The sequence below is a fragment of the Miscanthus floridulus genome, chromosome 16, assembly GCF_019320115.1.
Source record: "Miscanthus floridulus cultivar M001 chromosome 16, ASM1932011v1, whole genome shotgun sequence".
In the NCBI taxonomy this organism is placed as follows: domain Eukaryota; kingdom Viridiplantae; phylum Streptophyta; class Magnoliopsida; order Poales; family Poaceae; genus Miscanthus; species Miscanthus floridulus.
The window spans coordinates 30167308-30187955 of NC_089595.1; the positions used below are offsets into that span (position 1 = coordinate 30167308).

A 20648-nucleotide genomic window follows, 5' to 3' on the forward strand; every position below is an offset into this window, starting at 1 on the left:
GGCCTAGATGCTTTCAACTATATTCACTTTATGATACCCATGCATTGCTGCAGGAATTTGTAGCATTATACGAGGAAGTGGATTCATGGAGTTTGAGAATTTATTTGTAGCATCTGCCATGATAGCAAAGATAGTAGCAGCAGAATTGAGGGGAAATTTTAGATAAACAATGAATAATAATGTGAAATTAAATGACAAAAGAACCTAATCTTATTGGTTCACTGTTTTTTCAAAAACCATTATACAACCTTCATCCTAGTTAAATTACAAAACGAAAAGTGTTATGTCCAGAAATTCTGCATATGTGGTAGAGATGTCACACATGGATATATTAACAGATGCCCCTCTCCCTCCGCCCCGCATCTTCCCCCGCGCCCGACCCGGTCACCATGGAGGAGAGGGAGTAGAGTGAGGAAGAAACGGAAAGCATGACATCAACGTGGGTCAAGCTAGTCCTGCTCTTTTGTTGGGATAGAGTCGTCCCCCAGATTCTCTGGAATATATCATGTGATTCCCCATAAAAAAAGAGAGATATTCAATTTATCGGTTAACTTTAGAAAAAATATTATTTTAAAAATTACACGTTCCCATAGTAGGCTGGAGTTTTTTTTATCTAAACCGCCCGGAACCCACAATAAAAGGTCCTCGCCCGCTGGTGCCTGCTTCTGGGCTGCAAATCTCTATTCCGGCCCATGAGTGACCAGGCTTCAGGCCCATTAGACCAGCCGACCTAGGAAGGAGAAGAGAAGCAGAAGAGCACAACGTCGCAAGGACGCGTTGAGGAGACTACCTACGGCCATGGCGAGGAGAAGGCTTCTCGCGCTCGCGCTCCGGCTCCATGGGAGGCCTCAGGCAACGCAGCCGTGGCGGCGACCCCCGCCTCGGTTCCTCTCCTCAGCGGCATCCGGCCCCCTCGACCGCCTGAAGTCGCCGCCTTTCGCGCGGCCGGCTGCCCGAAACCCCGCCTCCTACCCATGGGATCGATTCGGAGGTTAGGGTTTGCTCTCTCACTCCGTCCGTCTTGGTTTAGCGTAAAGGCGTGGTTTTTACGGCTCGCAAGGTTGGATTAGCGAATTAGTTTAGGCTAGGGTGGGATTCTTCATCTGATCGCTGTTGTGGCCATTGTGGTGGTAAGAGATACCCATTTCATTAGATTGAGGTAGCAATCAGAACTTTTGTATGATTGTTCGTGCGCATTAGCTGTGCCAAATTGTTGAGCTGTAGCAGACTTTGATTTGTTGGTGACCTTGTTCTCATGATGGATCCTTCACTGCTGGTACACGGTCGTGCGCTTAAGGTTCTTTGTTTGGGAGAAATGAAAATTGTGCCATGTGCAGGAGGGCAGAAGAGGACCATGTTCATCCAGACGCAGTCGACCCCGAACCCGCAGTCACTCATGTTCTATCCTGGAAAGCCAGTTATGAAGGTTGGGAGCTCTGATTTCCCTAATGCTCGCACTGCGATGACATCCCCTTTGGCTAAGGCACTGTTTGCCATTGATGGTACATTTATGCCTCTTCCCTTGTTGCCTTTTGCATTCATTTTCATTTCCATTTGTGCCTTTGCTCTTGTAGTTCTACAAGCTTTATATTCCGTTAGTTACTCGTAAGCGTCCTATTGTTGACAACTTGACATGTGCCAGTTCTCGAAAGAATGGTCGGGTTATAGGAATGAGATGTTTAAACTTCCATAGCTTGGTGCCAATAACATTTTCTGATGCTAAACAATAGGGTTTTCTCTATTTTTGGTCACTTCACTAATTTTCCTTCTCAGTTTGTTTTGTTGTATCATTAGCTGCGGACAATTAGTTTAGCTCCAACAAAAAACTTTGTCGTCATAGCTGAAGAAGAGATGCTAAAGTTACCATTATGTTACTCAATAGATTCCATAGAGAAATTTAGTGAAGTGAAGTGGGATAAAAGACCAGTATTGACGGCAGCATTGGGATGGGTGAAATATAAAGTAGTGTTGAACATGATATAAGAAAGAGCACAATTTTGGAAGACATATTTAGCTGCTGGTTACATTGGGTTTTCTTGCATTAAGTGTCATAGTCTTTTACTGAAGTGTTAACTCTTTTGACACAACATTGGAATCTCTATGCAGGAGTAACCAGGGTATTCTTTGGATCTGATTTTGTAACTGTTACAAAATCAGAAGAAACTTCTTGGGATTACCTCAAGCCTGAGGTTTTTGCTGCGATAATGGATTTTTACTCATCTGGACAACCACTTTTTCTGGACTCAAATGCTGCAGCTTCTATGGACACAACGATTCATGAGGTATTGCAACTAGTTTCTGTAAACTATCCGTCCTGCATTTTTTTTCCTTGTCTTGCTTTTCTGAACTTCGAAGGGCGGGCCTCGTGCAAGCGGTAGAGTCTTACCGCCTGTGACCGGAAGGTCCCGGGTTCGAGTCGCGGTCTCCTCGCATTGCACAGGCGAGGGTAAGGCTTGCCACTAACACCCTTCCCCAGACCCCGCACAGTGCGGGAGCTCTGTGCACTGGGTACGCCCTTTTGCTTTTCTGAACTTCCCTGTTTACTCTGGCATTTTATGATCACAAGACCCTGAAGACCATATGTTTTATATTGTAACAGAGAAAACCTATAGGTATAGTTTCTTGGATGTTCCAGATTCTAATAACATTGCAAATGGGAAAATGGGTTGTCTATTGAGGCAGCATGTAAACTGTACAGTACTGTACTGGGTCTAGGCAACATATGATAGGGATGCCCACACATGCCATATTCAATAGTAAATATCTGCGAAAGTATGTACGATCCATACATGGAAAATATATAGATTTGGAGTGCAATAAAATGGAACTCCATTTATGCCATGATTGAAGTTGCTTAAATTTGCTTCATTTTGAATGTGTGGATTAAATCCTGTATGTCTGCCTGTCACCTATAGGTAGGTGTAAAATGGAATTGTGACTATTATATGATTTTTTTTTTGTAGGAATTGCTTAAATGCTTCTTGAATAATTCAGTCCTGTATGTGCACCAATTGGTAGAAATAATAGGATTGCAATGATCATCAACTCATATGAAGATGTGACCTGTTATGATGAGATATAGAGTGATACTATGGACTCTTTGCACTACATTGCCTCAATCTAATTCTAGTAATCTATAATAGAGCTATACTGGTACCTAGGTTATCAAAAAAATATGTTAGACCCTGAATCCTCTTATTATACTAAGAGTCCATGATGTTACCTAGCACTGACAACATACATTTCAAAATCAGTATATGTTATGTTGGCTATTATTTGCCTTGTGATACTGAATCTTTCTTGCACTGTTTCCTCCTAGGATGATTCAGAAATAGTTGCCATGATAAAAGAATTGTTGGAGACTCGTATTCGACCAGCTGTTCAAGATGATGGTGGTGACATTGAATACCGAGGATTCGATCCGTGAGTCTTTCCCTCCCTCCCCTCACGTGTGGTCTGCTATTAATAATTTGGTTTCCTTCTCTCACTGGAACACTATCCTTTCAGAGAAAACGGGATAGTTAAGCTTAAAATGCAAGGTGCCTGCAGTGGATGTCCAAGTTCATCAGTCACATTGAAGTCTGGGATAGAAAACATGCTTATGCACTATGTTCCTGAGGTGATGTGAAGTGATTTATTCTGTTCTTTGCTGATGTTCCCTAATGCCTGTGGCTCAAAAAAAATGTTCTCTATTTGATAACTAGAATGTGAAGTGATTATGTTCTTTGCTGATGTTCCCTAATGCTTGTGGCTCAAAAAAATGTTCTCTATTTGATATCTAGAATGTGAAGTGATTTTATTCTGTTCTTGCTGCTGTTCCTTAATGCCTGTGGCTCAAAATATGTTCTCTATTTGATAACTAGAATGGTTGTCATTTGGTCACATGCAGGAAATCGGTTCATATTGCAATTGTTCCTTATGATGGGTTTTCCTTAATTATCCATTGATGCATCTGTTCTATTCTCATTGGCAATTCTCAAGTCTTCAAGTATGCTAATTTGTCATACTACTTTTATAACAGGTGAAAGGAGTAGAGCAGGAGTTTGATGGTGATGAGGAAGCTGAACTGGCTGGATAGATGGAGTGAGAGTCCTTACAGGTTTTTGAGGGTCAACACAGCCTCTTCAAATGTTATAGCAACTTCGCACGTACGATGTTTCCCTGTATTTCTACATCCCAAAAAGGTTATCCATATGTTTGCTTTTTGAGAGACCAGGAATGGCCTGAGCATTTTACGGCGATTAGCCGCCAGCACCGATCCTGATGTATGCAGGAGACAGGCTATCATAGATATCAGAGGCGTCAATAGTCTGAACCAACATCAGTTGCACTAGGATCCGAATAAAGTGGCATAGTGAATTGCTGTTTTTTTTGTTGAATTTCTGTATATATCTGAACATGTCTAATCAATTACGAAGGTATCAGATTTAGCATGACAGATACTTGGGCATAATTTGACGTGGTTGTTTTGCTTGTACCTGATGATAGTCCTATCATCAATCTGCTGTATACCATTTATATTGCTTCTGCGGTGGTTTGAATATTCCGATTTTATTTTTCTAATTTGGTTGCTCATTTAAGATGCCAGAACTTTCCTTTTTTCTGTTGGTGTGACAGAAGTGTTCGGCTGCGGCTGCAGCCACTTTTTCTACGGTGAGCTTAGAAAAAGCGGCTGCGGCAGCTATGTTTGCCACATAAAAACAAAGGTGAAAAATAAAACTTCTTTTGCATCTGAAATGGGACGCATAGATCATTATATCCACTTTGATCTTTTATTACACATGAAGGGCGATGCCTACTTTTGATCACCATTCTCAATCAAGGAGTAACAAAGAACATACACAGGAATTAATCAAGGTGGGGATAAAACACATACAGTGGCAATGAAAGAAGAAAAATTGTGGAAGGGAAAAAAATAATGGAGAGAGACATGAGAGTGAGGCAAAAAGGCCTCTTATACATTGCTAATCGCAATTAAGGGAGCCTATCAACAACAACAACACGGACAAGGACCACCATCCATCTTACCATGTAGGGCAAACCTGCCCTCCCTAGTCAACTTCATCACTTTCGGGTTCGAACATGACACGACACAACACAGCGAGATCATTAGATCTGCAGCAGCAGCACAAGAGGTGGGTGAATCCAAAAAACAAATCCAGCCCTTCGACATCAGCTTCATCCATCCTGGAAAGAGGCCATCCTTCCTGATAATCCAAGAAAGTTACATGTTTGTGTTTCTTCTGTGTCCTGTATATGTACACACACACACATTGAGCAGAGCAGCAGCAGCCTCTGTGGGTTGGGTTGGGTGGTGCTGAGATCCTCCTAGGAGGACAAGGCCATGAGCAGGATTGCGGCCTCCTCCACTCCCATCAGGACCCTCCGTTTCTTCGCCACTTGGAGGCTGCTGCTTTTGTTGTTGTCTTTGACGACTGCACTGCTTGTTGCTGGACTGTGACTGTGACTGTGATCTTGATGTTGTCGTTGCTGCTGCGGCTGCGGCTGGTTTTGTTGTGGTTTCTTGGTGGTCTCAAGGCCTAGCTCTTGCCTCCGCTTCTTCCTGTACCGGATCCCGCACGCGTTGCAAAGGGACTACAACCAAATCAAATTAAGAAGATTGCTTAATGCTCATCAGAAACGTTAACTAGCATAAAGATCATTTCATATAATAGTATGACGATATAATATATATATCCGCGATCACTAGCTAGTAGTCTAGTACTACTCCTGACCTTTTCTAAATTGGTTTCTGCTGATTGCTTGCTCTGTTGATGGCTTGATGCTGGTAGTGGATAGGAACAAACAACTGTGATGGAGATATGTATGGATGCCTCTAGCTAAACGATAGGCTGGAGCAATTCATAAATAAATAAATGAGATTAGGAACAAGTACTCTAGTAGGACGGTATCAGGGAAGCTAGCTTGCATTGGCTTCCCCCATTTTTTTAAGCGTTCACACACTAGCTAGGTGGATTGGCCGGGGTGGGAGGTTAGCACCGTTGCTTTGCTTGGAACAGCTCACCTAACCACCCAAGCGGACGGAGCGGAATCAATCAAAGCGGCGGCTAGAGATTCTGAGCCCTTTTCTCATGCGAGGGCGGCGGTGGCTAGGCTAATCGATGGAGCCATGATTGGAAGGAATAATCATTCACCATATCATCATCATCTCGCCAGTCTCCTAAATCCAAGTTACTACCTAGCTAGATCATCAACTTGCTATGTGATGTGATCATCCCCCATTTAATTACTGTGCAATAATCCACACCAAGAAGAGGTGATCGGCGGCGATCAGCTGCTCTGCCTCTGATCACGGCATGCTGTGATCGAGAGCTCCGATCGCCTCCAGGCAGCACAAGGAACAGAGAGCAGCGCTAGCTTACCCTGGGTCCCGTCGGCCCGCCGCGCCACATGGGCGTCGCGGTGGTGCGGCACTCGACGCAGCACGGCCTCCCCGCCTCCGCCGCCGGCGCCGGTAAGATCGCGATCACCTGAAGGAGCGAGAGACCAACCATCAAAGGATATCATCATCAACCAAAAGTAATTGGCATATACGTGTAAAAGAAACAGAGGATAGGAGAGGATAGGAGAGGATAAGAGCTGTTGTTGATCAGGACGGACGAGAGGAGGGGCACAACACAAACCTTGTGATGCTCGGCGGAATCCATCATCGTCTCTGACCGATCGATCCTGCTGCTGGGTGGGTCGATCTCGTCGAGACGGCCTCCGTGCGCTCTGGCCTCGATCGCTCTGTTTCTTGGAGAGTACGTGAGCTGTGTGGATGCGGAGAGAGAGAGAGAGAGAGAGAGAGGGCCAGAGGGGCGTGGAGCAGTGGAGGGTTGGGGAAAATGGAAGATGATGGTGGACGGAGACGAGAGACGAGAGACGAGGGACGAGACGAGTCGAGCGGCAGCTGCAGGAGTGTGGAAGCAAGCCACGCCACAACGACGTAATAAGGGGCGGAGATGGAGAGAGAGATAGGGCTGCGCTGTGGGCCCCACGCTCGCTGCGGGCAGGTGATCCTAGGCTCGAGACTCCTACTCGTCTCATCTTCTGATCACTAATCCTCTCTATGAATTTTACACGAATCTTAAAGCATCTGCAATTAATTAATAGTTAATTTATTATGGGTCTGATCTGAGCCTAGCCCTACCCATGTCCAATCTAAGCCCAACCCTAGCCCGGGCTCGTATTTGTGATGCTTTATTCAGTCGCGTTTCCCTCCCACCGTGGATGGACGGTGCCGGCGGCGACACGCCGTGCCGCTTCCTCTGCCGCCGCATCCCGGACCGGCGCCATCAGCGGCAAGACCGAGCCTACCTCAGCCGTTGCTGCGGCATCCCAGACACCTTCGCCAAGCAGAAAAAAGAAGAGAAGGGCGTGGCGGCTCTCGACGCCACCTGCACCGGGAATCAGCAGTTCAGCACCTACCGCATAGATGCACATCTCCCTGTAAGATGACGGCGATCCACGCCAGCATCGACATGCAGGTATCAGGCTTGAGACTGGGCTTGGTTTGGATATGGGTAGCCCGGGCCTAGACTAATCCACACCAAAATTCATTTCCAGACTGCTTTAAGATCCGTGCAATATTTTCAAAAAGGACCACCGGAACAAAACTCAATGTTTAAATATTATGTTTGATCCACTGTTGCTAATAGATAGTCACCAATTGTTAAGCTAGCTAATTATCAATAGATGTTTAAATGCCTCTGCTATTAATAGGTGGTTAGGTCGTCAATCGAAGGTGTGCACACTATTAGCGCTCCTCCCATTAACTAATGAACTAAATGTTACGACCTCTATTTGCTAACAGTTAGCAGGTCTATTTAACAGACTTGTTTGGATATGTACCTGCTAATTTTAGATGCAAAAGTTTTTTTTTAACTAAACAGGTCCCATGACTGTTACACAAAATTACGCCTGGTTTGCCCCGGTGTGCTATATATTCAGTTCCAACACAATACACGTGCCAAGCGAGGCCCACACACCGCACACACCGGCCCTGTTCACTTGTGTTATAGGTCTGGTTCGTTTCTCTTATAATATGTATTTTTCAGTTTATTTTTTAGCTGAAACGGTATTTTTTTCATAACAAATTAACCGAAACAATGTTTTTGCTTGTTTTTTCAGCGAAGCGAACGGAGCCATAATCCGTACTTTTCAGCTTGTTTTTTTTTTTTAGCCGGAACAGTGTTTTTCTCTCACAACAAATCAGCCGAAACAGTGTTTCGGCTTGTTTTTTCAGCAAAGCGAACGGATCATTCTAGAGAGCATTCTTAACCCACAGTGGTGACGTCACATAGGCAAACCACCACATACACACACGCTAGGGTGGTGCAACCGTGCAAGTGCCCATTCTCTATGCTCGGCACTGGAGGCATGTGAGACTCAGAAATTAGTTGTTTGCTTGCCTGGTATTTTAGCCTACTCGGCGAATGAAACAGAGTCCTGATTTGGCATGTTCCCAACTGAGCCGTATTTGTATATGTATGTAGAAGTACTGTAGCTCCCAGTGGCTAGGTTTGCAAGAGCCAACTTTAATTTTGTACAACTTCTATGCTAGTACGTACTGGCGGAGTAGTTCCCAACAGGAGCATACATCCTTTATGGAGATTTATTCGTGTGTTCTGGTAATAATAATAATAATAATAATAATAATAATAATAATAATAATAATAATAATAATTATTATTATTATTATTATTATTATTATTATATATATATATATATTACTGTTCTGTAGCTGGCCGCAGAATTGGCTACTTTGAGTTACGATAATTACTATACTAATTTACGAGATTATGGTAACTCTCTCGTAAGGGATTTACTACAGCATTATGATAAGTATCATCTTGAATTATAGTAACTCATGTATCATAAATGTGTATTGTTATTATCGTAAATTGGTACAAATATTATTCTAGGGTCAGCTGCAGAATAGCGTTACCGATATATATATATATATATATATATATATATATATATATATATATATATATATATATATATATATATATATATATATATATATATATATATATATATATAGCTGGCTACAAAATAATTTATTCTGTAGCCACTTTAAGTTACGATAATTACTATATTAATTTACGAGATTATATTAACTCCTTACTAAGTGGTTTACTATAATGTTATGGTAAATATTTCCATGAGTTATAGTAACCCAACTGTAGGGGTATGGCCCCTGGACTATATAAGGAGAGGTAAGGGCCCCCTAGCGGACATGCTACATCAAGATACATACATATGCAGACACGTAATATCAGACGATAGCTAATACAAACCAACAGACCACAGGTGTAGGGTATTACATCATACTGACGGCCTGAACCAGTCTAACTCGTGTGTCTTTGTTACCTTCTTGTTCTTGATCTCACACTCTTCTACCGATCAATCTATCTTCGTGGAATGCCCATCGGAGGACTGCTGATGATATTCTGTCGACAGTTGGCGCGCCAGGTAGGGGCTGTGCGTGCTGTTTCCTTGTCGAACAAGATGGCTTTTTCCGCAGGCTCTTCGTCCCTTCCGCAGCCCCGCCAGATCTTCACGGTTGGATCCATCTCGTGGGTCATCAACGCTGACGGAGTCGGAGAGCTCCTCGAGCCGGTGCAGATCGTTTCTACGCCGACCACTCCCGCGCCTGCAACTGCAGATCCGATCTTGGAACCACTTCCGAGGTCGCCTTCAACAACGACCCATCGTCCGCTTCCTCGCTACCAGAGGAGGCAGATCAACAACAACGATCTAATTGTATCCATCGATCGGGTCGGTCTAAAGCTCGCCGATTGCCTCTCCATTGTCGAATCGGCTCTGGACACTCTAGTTCAGCGCCGACCACCCTTCGATCCAGATCTATCGGAGGCTGCTCGGGAAACTCCAGGGATTATGGCCCTACCCTTCGGGTTCACCAACGCCGCCACCACTTACCAACATGCCCTAAGGGGTAGATTCGTCGACCAGGTTGAAGACGTCCATCCACTCGTCGACCAGATAGCACTATACGCCGTCGACCAGACGTTCTGTCTAAAGCTAAGTAATGCTTTAATATTTTTCTAAATATTCTCTAAACTTCGTTAATCGTCATGATGTTTCTCCGAGCTGTTTTCTCCATATTTGTTCTCCAAACAATTTTCCGAGCCCCCGAACAGTTCTGTTGATGCTCGGATGCCTCTAGAGACGGCCCTGTCTCCGGCTCCTCCCTACATGTGCACGAGCGTCTGCTCTCTGCGTTATGGGTGGTCGATAGCGGCTCCTTAGCGACGCCTATTCCTCCTACACATGCACGGGCTTCGCGCTCCGTGTTATGGACTATGGGCTAGCTAGGGCTGGAGACTCAGCTACACACTAACTATTCGGGTGGTTTATATTAAATACATCTTCACACCAACTAATCGCCGAGCTACTTACGCTATTTCATCGCCATTGCTGATTTTTCTCCGAAGTTCATATATTTTTACATAATGTACTACCCGTTCTATATGTTTGTATTGTAGGGTCATCGTCTAGGTGATCGGACCACCTGCTGCTCGGACTTCTCCACCGATCAACTGGTCGAACCGCTTGGTTCATCGACTTCGTCGCCAACCAGTTGATCGAACTGTTTGCTGGTCGTTTCTAGTTAATGCTCACTTCGCCGACAACCAGTTGACCAGACTGTTCGTCGCTCGTGCTTCATCGCCAGCTACGTCGGGGACTCCTCGGCACTCGGTTTCTTCGTGCTTGAGGACTAAGTGGGCACACTTCACCGCACAGACGTCGCCAGCTACGTCGATGCTCGGACCTCGCCAGCTTCGCCGAGACCTCCTCGGTGCTCGGACATCGCCAGCTACGCCAGGGACTCGTCGGTGCTCGGACATCGCCAGCAACGCCGAGGACTCCTTGCTCCTCGGTGCTCGATCATCGCCAGCGACGTCGGGGACTCTTCACTCCTCGGTGCTCGGTCATCGCCAGCGACGTCGGGGACTCCTCGCTCCTTGGTGTTCGGTCATCGCCAGTGACGCCGAGGACTCCTCGCTCCTCGGTGCTCGGTCATCGCCAGCGACGCCGGGGATTCCTCGCTCCTCGGTGCTCGGTCATCGCCCGCGACGCCGGGGACTCCTCGCTCCTCAGTGCTCGGTCATCGCCCGCGACGTCGGGGACTCCTCGCTCCTCGGTGCTCGGACATCGCCAGCGACGCCGAGGGCTCCTTGCTCCGCGGTGCTCGGTCATCGCCAGCGACGACGGGTGCTCCTCGCTCTTTGGTGCTCGGTCATCGCCAGCGATGCCGGGAGCTCCTCGCTCCTCGGTGCTCGGATATCGCCAGCGACGCCGGAGACTCCTCGGTACTCCCTTGGTGCTCAGATCTTGCTACGTCTCATCGGTGTGCTAACCCACAAGATCAATACGTGCACGACGCATAAGATCAATACGTGCACGGCACTGCTCGGCGTGCACCGCAGGATATTGTATAGTACCAAATAGAGTACTTTTCTGTTAACCCTACCTCTCCAGACTATATAAGGAGAGGTAGGGGCCCCCTAGCGGACATGCTACATCAAGATACATACATCTGCAGACACGCAATATTAGACGATAGCTAATACAAACCAACAGACCACAGGAGTAGGGTATTACGTCATACTGACGGCCTGAACCTGTCTAACTCGTGTGTCTCTGTTGCCTTCTTGATCTCACGCTCTTCTGCTGATCAATCTACCTTTGTGGGATACCCCTCGAAGGACTGCCGACGATATTTTGTCGACACCAACTATCGTAAATATATATGACTTAGCGCTCCGCTGCATGCATGATTTACATCACATGACAACAACAGGCCTGTTCGCTGGATGGTTTTTGGGCTGATTTGGGCTAATTGATGCTGGTTTGTCGTGAGAGAAAAACACGGTTGACTGATTTAGGCTGGCTGACCGAACAGGCCGAACAAAAAATGTGAACAACTCAACTCGCTTTGCTTGGCGAACAACTCAACTCGCTTTGCTTGGCTGACGCTGCACAAGTTTCAGAGCACACACATGGCATCCAGTAGACGATTGTCATTTGTCAACAAGAAGAGAGAGAGAAAAAAAAATGCGTGGATGCAGTGCATGCTTCCACGGAATGCAGGGTAAGCAGGAAACCGGCAAAAATTCCAAACCATTGCTCTGCGGACGCTTAAACAATGGCAAAATTAATTAATTAATTAATTAAAGGAAACCGTCCAGGCCGGCTGACAACCACACACAACACGAAAGTAGCAGCGTTAATAGACGACCAGACACCTCAAAACTGGAGCAGAGATTAAGGATCGGGCAGCCGCAAGAATGCACGCACGCATGAGAAGAACCGAACGTACGTGCTGGAAGAAAAAGAGGGAAAGGTACGGTGTCAAGCACTCGAACAGGGATCCCAAAGAGAGGGAGAGGATTAGCGCGAAACAGGGGGCCATCCTATCCAGGACGGATGTATCATGTCCTCTATATGATGACTGATGAGAGCAGCTTTGTGACACAGGGACAGCTGAAAAAAAAGGGACAGATTCTTTACACCACACCTCAGAAAAGGAGAGAAGAAAGATGCTGCCAAGTAGTTTAAAGAAGTGTCGTCAACTGCAGATTCATTTTGTCAAAAAAAAAAAAAACTGCAGTGTCATTGCTATTTTCAACTGCAGGCAATTGATCCATGCTTTAGGAACAGAATCCACAGTTATCTCTCTTTGCACAATTCACAAACTGTTTGTTGCTCTAGCTAGATTCTATGCGGTGATGTATGTAATCCTACAGTACTAGCCATACTGATAATACTATATAGAAGGTGCTGACTTTTTAATAATAAGACCAAAAAAAGGACAGTATGCATGAGACCAACAAAGATGAGAAATGGTAATTCCCTCTGTTCTAAAATACAACGGATTTGAGTTTATCATCAGTCAAACTTTGCTAGGTTTGACCACTTTTTTTTATAGAAAAAAGAGAGTAATACTTGACATGTTGGGTTCATTAACAAATATGCTTTCATAATTTACATATTTTATTAATAGGGTAGATGTTAACATTCTTCAATATATATTTAGTCAAATTCAGTACAGTTCCATTTAGAATAAATTCAGATCCCTTGTAGTTTAGAACAGAGCAGAAACGAAGAGGGGGGGAAGGGACGGAATGAAGAGGGAATAGATGTTTCATTTAGCATTGTTAGATACATTATTATCAGATATATGTTTTCATGAATTACATTTTTAATGGAAGGAATAGATGTTAATATTCTTCTCTATATATTCATTATAGTATTATTTAGAACAAACTCGGATCTCCTGTATTCTAGAAAAGACGGGAAGAAGAAGGGCAAAGAACGAAATGAATGGAAGTTTCTCCGTCCAACCAACCAACCCAAAGCTGTTTTGTCCCTTCCTTATGGGGCATCCATCCTCCATCCATAGACTAACAAGGCATACATTCGCCCCAAGTACTACTACATCAAGCTTTGAATTGCAGTTAGGCTGCGAACCAACCTTGAAAAGGGAAAACATATGCAACAGGTCTGAAACAAATCAATGGAGACAGCAGAGGAAAGGTGGAAACAAAAGGGCCATGCTTCCATTGTCTATTGCCTCCCACCTTATCATTGTAGCTGCAGCGATGAGACTACTACGGCAAATGACATCATACTAAGCTAAGAAACTAGATCCGGACCATCTAAACATTCCAACCGGCAACAATCCGCAGCCCCACATGTATGCCAATCATTGGGGCCATGGGCTGCCAGCATGATTGGGAAGAGATTAGTCGCAATCATCACTTGCCCTCAACAAAGTACAGCAGGGCAGCGGAGAACATCGAATGCCAGCCATTTGTCAATCATAAAAGCATCGCCCCACCGAAAATGTTCCACGGAATCGCACAGGAGATAAACCCAGTGGCCAGTGCACAATTTTTATAAATACTTTACATGCACGATATATCTGAAACAGAGCCAACATGCACGGAAATTCTTCTTTGATTTCATTCCATTCAGTTGCTACACCACAATTCTCAATGGTTTGTCAAGGTCATACAACGTAAATCAGGTTCCACCATAAAACTAGGAACCATATAATAATAACCTCATAAAAATGTCACATACCCTTCAACTGTTCTAGATAAGCATGGAACAACTTTCAGACAACGGTGGCAAATACACAGCCAAGGAAACACACGACTACAACAGACAAGACGACATGACCAACCACAAACCTGTGTATAGTACACAATAAACCAATGAATTAGACTCAAGAGACCAGAATGGGACTCCCAAAAACCCATTTGACATTGTCTTATAAGTTGTGCCAATACTCATTGCAACATATTATACACCACAGGAAACGCTTTGACAAAAACCGACACATCCCCTATCTTTCAAGGTTCTTTCTACCTCATCAAACAGGTAAAACAATATAATTCATTCATGCTATATAGGAGGCAAAACCCAACTCCCGACAACACCTGCGACTCCATGCCTCCCACCATTAGGTGGTGGTGGGAGCAAGAGCCCAAATGATCCAACCCGCTGACCTTGAAGACTGACCATTGACCAAGCTGCACCACTGGTGATGCAGCCCAAGGACTGACCCTGCTGTTGACTGGGACTGACATGACGACTCCCTGAGACCAGACCAATGGGACCCAACCACGACTTGGACAACGCGACTACCACACCTCTGACTAGCCCCAAGCACTAGCCAAGGCATAATGGCACAGTCGCCATTCCAAATGGGCATCTGCATGTACAATATCATATCAGAAATCAGAATTTTCACACCGATACACACCGTACACCACCCATTTTTTTACTCAAGACCGCTAGAGAGAGCATACCTTCACCCAAAGTTGAATCCACCTGATGGAACAGAGGGCTGGTTACCAAAGTTGAAGCCATTCTGGGGATTGTCGCCTGAGGGCATGGCATCGTCTTCCTCCTCCAGCCAGTAGGATTCGAGCATCTTGACAGCCTTCTCATATATCTCGGTGTTGTCATGGCTTTGCAGGCTCTCAATCTTGTCCAGGCCCTCAGCATCATCAATCATCTGTGCGTAGACATTGACATCGCCTCCACCAAGGTTTTTCTCTGCCTCGCCAACCTTCAAGATGTTCTCAAGACCCTCCAAGCAAACTGTTACAATTCTGGGGTCTGGGCAGACAAGCAGGTCACAGAGTGGCTTAATGCACCCCTGGGCAACAAGGTACCTGCATTTCGTACAGTAGACAATGTTATCACAAATGTTTTTTTAATGAAGCATACTATACTACAAATAATACGACAAACTTAGAAGATAATGTTAAAACTACATATTTACATACTTGATCTGATCATGTGTGCCACCAGAAGTGGCATTTGAAATTGCCCACGCTGCTTCTTTCTTGATGTCAAATTCAGCAGTTTGCAGAAGTTGCACCAGAGGTGCAATTATGTTTGCATTGATCACGGCCTGCAACAACATGATACTAGTTTAGGAAAGAAACCAAACAGAAGGAAGCAGTTGAATAAGAAGAAACCAACCAGGTGATTTCATTGAAGCTACTGGGACTACGGGAGAAAATGTTTGTTTATATTGAAATAATTTCCAAGTCAAACATCAACTTTTTAAAGAAATACCATAAGCTAAAGGGCGTAGCCAGTGCAGAGAGCTCCCGCTCTGTGCGGGGCTTGGGGAAGGGTGTCAGTGGCAAGCCTTACCCTCGCCTGTGCAATGCGAGGAGACCGCGACTCGAACCCGGGACCTTCCGGTCACAGGCGGTAAGACTCTACCGCTTGCACCAGGCCCGCCCTTCAAATACCATAACAACAACAACACAACAACAACAAAGCCTTTAAGTCACAAACAAGAGTTGGGGTAGGCTTAGAGTTGAAACCCAGCAGAAGCAATCAAGGTTCAGGCACGTGAATAACTATTTTCCAAGCACTCCTATCTAAGGCTAAGTCTTTGGGTATATTCTATCCTTTCAAGTCTCCTTTTATTGTCTCTACCCAAGTCAACTTCGGTCTTCCTCTGCCTCTCTTCACGTTACTATTCTGGCTTAGGATTCCACTATGCACCGGTGCCTCTGGAGGTCTCCGTTGGACATGTCCAAACCATCTCAACCGGTGTTGGACAACCTTTTCTTCAATTGGTGCTACCCCTAATCTATCACGTATATCATCGTTCCAAACTCGATCCCTTATGACCGCAAATCCAACGCAACATACGCATTTCCACGACACTTATCTGTTGAACATGTCGTCTTTTCGTAGGCCAACATTCTACACCATACAACATAGCAGGTCTAATCGTCGTCCTATAAAACTTGCCTTTTAGCTTCTGTGGTACCCTTTTGTCACATAGGACACCAGATACTTGGCGCCACTTCATCCACCCTACTTTGATTTTATGGCTAACATCTTCATCAATATCCCCATCTCTCTGTATCATTGATCCTAAATATCGAAAGGTATCCTTCCTAGGCACTACTTAACCTTCCAAACTAATATCTTCCTCCTTCCGAGTAGTAGTGCCGAAGTCACGTCTCATATACTCAGTTTTAGTTCTACTGAGTCTAAAACCTTTAGACTCCAAAGTCTCCCGCCATAACTCCAGTTTCTGATTCACTCCTATCCGGCTTTCATCAACTAGCACTACATCGTCCGCGAAAAGATGTCCCCTTGTATGTCCCTTGTGACCTCATCCATCACTAAGGCAAACAGATAAGGGCTCAAAGCTGACCCTTGATGTAGTCCTATCCAAATCGGGAAGTCATCTGTGTCTCCATCACTTGTTCGAACACTATTCACAACATTGTTGTACATGTCCTTAATGAGCCTGACGTACTTCGTTGGGACTTTATATTTGTCTAAAGCCCACCACATAACATTCCTTGGTATTTTATCATAAGCCTTCTCCAAGTCAATAAAAACCATGTGTAGGTCCTTCTTCAATTCAAATATGCACATGCTTAAGACTTGATTTATCAACAGAACTTGCACACAAACCTGAATCTGTTCCCTGTTACCAGCTGTAATGTTTGAGATCGTCCAGCATGCTTCTTTCTTGATGCTTTTCTTGTGGTTGGTAGTCAGGAGGTTCAAAAGGCATGGAAGTGCTTGATTGTCAATGACACACTGCAGGAAGGAGAAATATTTAGGTTCAGTGGAATATGGAATGTCAATATGGTACAACAGTGTGGAAAGCTAATTTTGAATATTTATTTCAATGAAATTGGCAAGGAATTCTTGTCATCAAGGCTGAAAATCAATATGACCAATTATATTTACCATCTTAAAATTTAGCTTAACAATCTGTCATAAAGACCTACATCCAATAGGGCCTGCTAAACAGTGCTGCGAAAGCGCATTTGTACTTATAAACTAGCATTTGAACTATAACAGAGAATAATTTCAAAGAAACTAGAACCTTAGATTAACAAATCAGCCAACTGATTCAACATCAACTTAGTATGGATAATTTTTTAAAAAGTAGATGCATCTCTACAGGAGACCCAGTCACGTAACTTAGGCTGGCAGAATCATGAAGTGTATAGAGAGATGCAATGAAAGGGCAGAAGTATAGATACAAGAAGAGAGAGGGAGAGACGCTAACATATAGATATGAACGGAATAATATAATACATGTTATTTCTTGCCAAACCAAAAAGATAATGGTTCCCAGTCTGTGCGCGCGTGTAAGTTTCTGTTCCATGAAAATATTGATTTGACTGCTAGATAATGTATCTAGCAAATAAAACTGTTTAATCAAACTTGTAACCCCAATTAAACAAACTAGTATGACAAAGTACACGCTGATGCGACTTCCCCCTGTCTGACACCTGCATGGACCCATATGGGCACCATGACTAATCATGTCTGCAAAATCTACAATGCTACCCGGGACAAAAGAAGCTTTCAAATCTAGTCTAGGCCAGTATTGCAGCTACATCACGGAATCAAGAACATCAATACAAGGGTAGACTGATTTTAACAGATGACTTGCATTAATTTAGCAACAGCAGGATATACATCAATGTAGGAAAAAAACATTAAAAAGGAGGTCCAACTTGCCATTTGAGTTTACCTGAGTCTGCATGTCATCCCCTGTCACAATGTTACCCACCGTGCGCAGAGCAGGAATGAGTACAGAGGCCGAAGGATGCCTAAATAAAAATTCAGTTGTTATGATTTCAATCATCGATCATGGTAAAACTTTAGAATGCTACAGAGAAAACATATATAAAAAATTGCACTTACATCAGAAGTTCCACAAGGCGAGGGAATACGCCAGATTCAATAACAGCTTGGATTTTGTCATTAGTCCCATCAGATAGGTACGAGAGAGCCCAGCAGGCATCAGTTAGGACCTCCTCATCCTGAGAGTGGATAAGGCGCTGCAGTGCTGGCAATGCTGGTTTGACCTACTCAAGCATCAACAAAACAATATCATTCAAAGAATCAACTTTGGCCAACACAACAAAAAGAAACAATCTCAGATAGAAACCTGATCAAAGTTTGGTTGTGGCTTCCCACGGCAGAAGTTGGAGAGAGTCCATGTGGCATTCCTGAGCATCGAGAGCTTAGCATGCTCATTAAGCTGCTGCAGCAAGGGGAATAGCCCACCATGGCCAAGCACCAGATCACGGCACTTTGGGGAGTCACCAGCAACATTACCTAAAGCCCACACAGCCTGCAAAACAAAAAAAAATAAAGAACCTAAGCATCACTCTACATAAGTCTCGTATAGAAGAGAGTAACTCTTGTAATTCAGTGCATGCCTGTTCACGAACATCCTCGCTGTGGGAGTTGAGGAGCTTGACAAAGATGGGCACAGCACCACTCTCAACCACCACCTTGGTGTTCTCTGATGTGCCTGAGGCAATGTTGGTGAGCGCCCATGCAGCCTCAAACTGCAGCATGAGTTATACATAGCAAGTTGCCACTGATTAATAAGAGAGAAAATAAAGTGAAGCCATATGATTGATCAGTGCGACTGTTTCCCAGACCTGGAGTTGGGGATGGTCCTCACGTGTAAGGAACTCAATAAATCGGGGCACCACTCCTGTGCTGATCACCTCCTCAATTGGTGGACTACGCTCTAGAGAAATTGATAGAAAAGTCAATCAGCAAGGTACCACTTGACAATTTTCATATAAAAGTTGCAATGGAGTTAAGAACGGAGTATCATGGGCTCATCTAGATTCACCAGCAAATACAAAAATCCCACAGGATAATAAAAGCTGTTATCTAGGATGTACAAGAATATGAAAAGAGACATGCAGCCTCCATAACCTTTTTTAGCCCATTCTCACCAGGCTCAAAAATTACTGAAACAAGCATATAATTGATGCAACAATAATTGCCCCAGCAGGAAGCAGAACACTACTGAAAAATAGAAATAATTATTCATGAAATCAATTGCTTTCAGGAGCATAACATTTTTTTTTTTGAAAACTTCCTGGCATATGGACATAAGCATGTTGCACAGGCCAGAGGGTAGTGTTTGCTTTTTTCTTAAGACAGTTAATTTACATAGTAGTTGTCAGTAAAATGGGATGGTGCCACGACTAATTTTGCAACCCCGCAATCCACATGTCAAGACCCCCGTATACGCGTATACGACAGTTACCTTAGCACCTAGAACTGGCCATACCCAGATACCCTCACGCATGGCCTAATATTACTCGACAAACCGCCCAAATCTCACCCCTAAACTGTATCCATCGTAACGGTAACTGCACATAAGATCCGAATCTCACCTATGGAGAGCAGCTTCCTGAACTGCGTGGTGGCCTCAAGCTGCACGGCGGGGTCGTTGGAGAGGACGGCCTGCACCATCGCCGGCAAGCCATCGAGCTGCACAATCAGACAACAAGAGAAGAATCAGATCCGAACCCGTCAGATCGAGTACCACCCCCCGTCTCCCAAACCCTAACGAAGGGGGGACGGATCAGATCGGGAGCGAGCCAGGGCAGGGCAGCGCAGCACCTTCTGCTGGAGCGCGGTGGAGTGGCCCATGGGCGGGACGGCGCCGGCGGGGAAGCCGTCGCGGCGCTTCTTCTGGAGGCTCTCCTCGCGCTTGGCCTTGCGGATGTCCACCATCTGGCCCTCGCGGCGGCGGCGGCTCTCCTCCGCGTCCACCGTCTGCTTGTAGTTGCCCTTCCGCATCAGCTCCCGCTCGCTCGGCCGGAGCGACATCGCGGCGAAACCCTAGGGGGGACCCGGCGGCGGCGTGGAGCGGGGGGGGGGGGGGGGGGGGGGGGGGGGGTGGCTGGAGGAGGGGTGCAGTCGAGCGTCGTTCGCGCAGGCACGCACGGCAAGACCGACCCGATTCGGTTTCGAATTGGGGAACGGGTGGGGAGAGAGGGAGTTGGAGGTGGGGGAGGTTTATATAGGCGGCGGCGTTCCAACCGGGGGTAGCAAAGGAGGGCCGTCAAGGCCTTTAGCATGACTTCGGCTACCGCCGCTCTTGCCTAGAGGACTGTCAAACGGCTCTTACTCGCGTTCAAATTCAAATACCCATTGATTTTTTATTTGTTTATTTACTGGCTTTGTATAGTTCCAAAAACATAAGTTTTTTAAGCCTCTTGCTCGCTATTCCTCCCGGAACAAAAGGATCAAAACCTTCTGCACCTAATGCATAGCTTGTACTT

General features: G+C 45.1%; 3 protein-coding genes across 3 annotated transcripts; 1 reads left to right on the forward strand and 2 right to left on the reverse strand.

Annotated features, from left to right (window-relative positions):
- Positions 1–753: 753 nt before the first annotated feature.
- On the forward strand, positions 754–4500 carry LOC136512848 (nifU-like protein 4, mitochondrial). The gene is made up of 6 exons (XM_066506861.1): positions 754–991; positions 1338–1502; positions 2107–2282; positions 3320–3423; positions 3508–3619; positions 4022–4500. The coding sequence occupies exons 1-6, from the start codon at positions 799–801 to the stop codon at positions 4076–4078; spliced, it is 807 nt and encodes a 268-aa protein (XP_066362958.1). The 5' UTR covers positions 754–798; the 3' UTR covers positions 4079–4500.
- A 237-nt stretch (positions 4501–4737) lies between these two features.
- Positions 4738–6904, reverse strand: LOC136513395 (GATA transcription factor 23-like). Its single transcript, XM_066507405.1, has 3 exons — positions 6645–6904; positions 6384–6491; positions 4738–5595 (listed from the first exon to the last, which is right to left on the reverse strand). Exons 1-3 carry the CDS (start codon positions 6669–6671, stop codon positions 5329–5331), a joined length of 402 nt encoding a protein of 133 aa, XP_066363502.1. The 5' UTR covers positions 6672–6904; the 3' UTR covers positions 4738–5328.
- Positions 6905–13977: 7073 nt separating this feature from the next.
- LOC136511715 (importin subunit alpha-1b-like) lies at positions 13978–20248 on the reverse strand. Its single transcript, XM_066505752.1, has 11 exons — positions 19984–20248; positions 19755–19851; positions 19002–19093; positions 18774–18905; positions 18500–18685; positions 18253–18416; positions 18080–18158; positions 17002–17130; positions 15336–15463; positions 14853–15221; positions 13978–14755 (listed from the first exon to the last, which is right to left on the reverse strand). The coding sequence occupies exons 1-10, from the start codon at positions 20191–20193 to the stop codon at positions 14855–14857; spliced, it is 1584 nt and encodes a 527-aa protein (XP_066361849.1). The 5' UTR covers positions 20194–20248; the 3' UTR covers positions 13978–14755; positions 14853–14854.
- Positions 20249–20648: the final 400 nt, after the last annotated feature.

Excerpts from the sequence above, each read along its gene's own strand:
- LOC136512848 (XM_066506861.1), top strand. The coding sequence starts at position 799 with ATGGCGAGGAGAAGGCTTCTCGCGCTCGCGCTCCGGCTCCATGGGAGG. Across the intron at positions 992-1,337 it reads CCCATGGGATCGATTCGGAG|GAGGGCAGAAGAGGACCATG; the intron begins GTTAGGGTTTGC and ends TGCCATGTGCAG. Across the intron at positions 3,620-4,021 it reads TTATGCACTATGTTCCTGAG|GTGAAAGGAGTAGAGCAGGA; the intron begins GTGATGTGAAGT and ends CTTTTATAACAG.
- LOC136513395 (XM_066507405.1), bottom strand. The coding sequence starts at position 6,671 with ATGATGGATTCCGCCGAGCATCACAAG. Across the intron at positions 6,492-6,644 it reads ATTCCGCCGAGCATCACAAG|GTGATCGCGATCTTACCGGC; the intron begins GTTTGTGTTGTG and ends TCGCTCCTTCAG. Across the intron at positions 5,596-6,383 it reads GCGGGCCGACGGGACCCAGG|TCCCTTTGCAACGCGTGCGG; the intron begins GTAAGCTAGCGC and ends ATTTGGTTGTAG.
- LOC136511715 (XM_066505752.1), bottom strand. The coding sequence starts at position 20,193 with ATGTCGCTCCGGCCGAGCGAGCGGGAGCTGATGCGGAAGGGCAACTAC. Across the intron at positions 18,686-18,773 it reads GCGAGGATGTTCGTGAACAG|GCTGTGTGGGCTTTAGGTAA; the intron begins GCATGCACTGAA and ends TTTGTTTTGCAG. Across the intron at positions 17,131-18,079 it reads GGGATGACATGCAGACTCAG|TGTGTCATTGACAATCAAGC; the intron begins GTAAACTCAAAT and ends TCCTTCCTGCAG.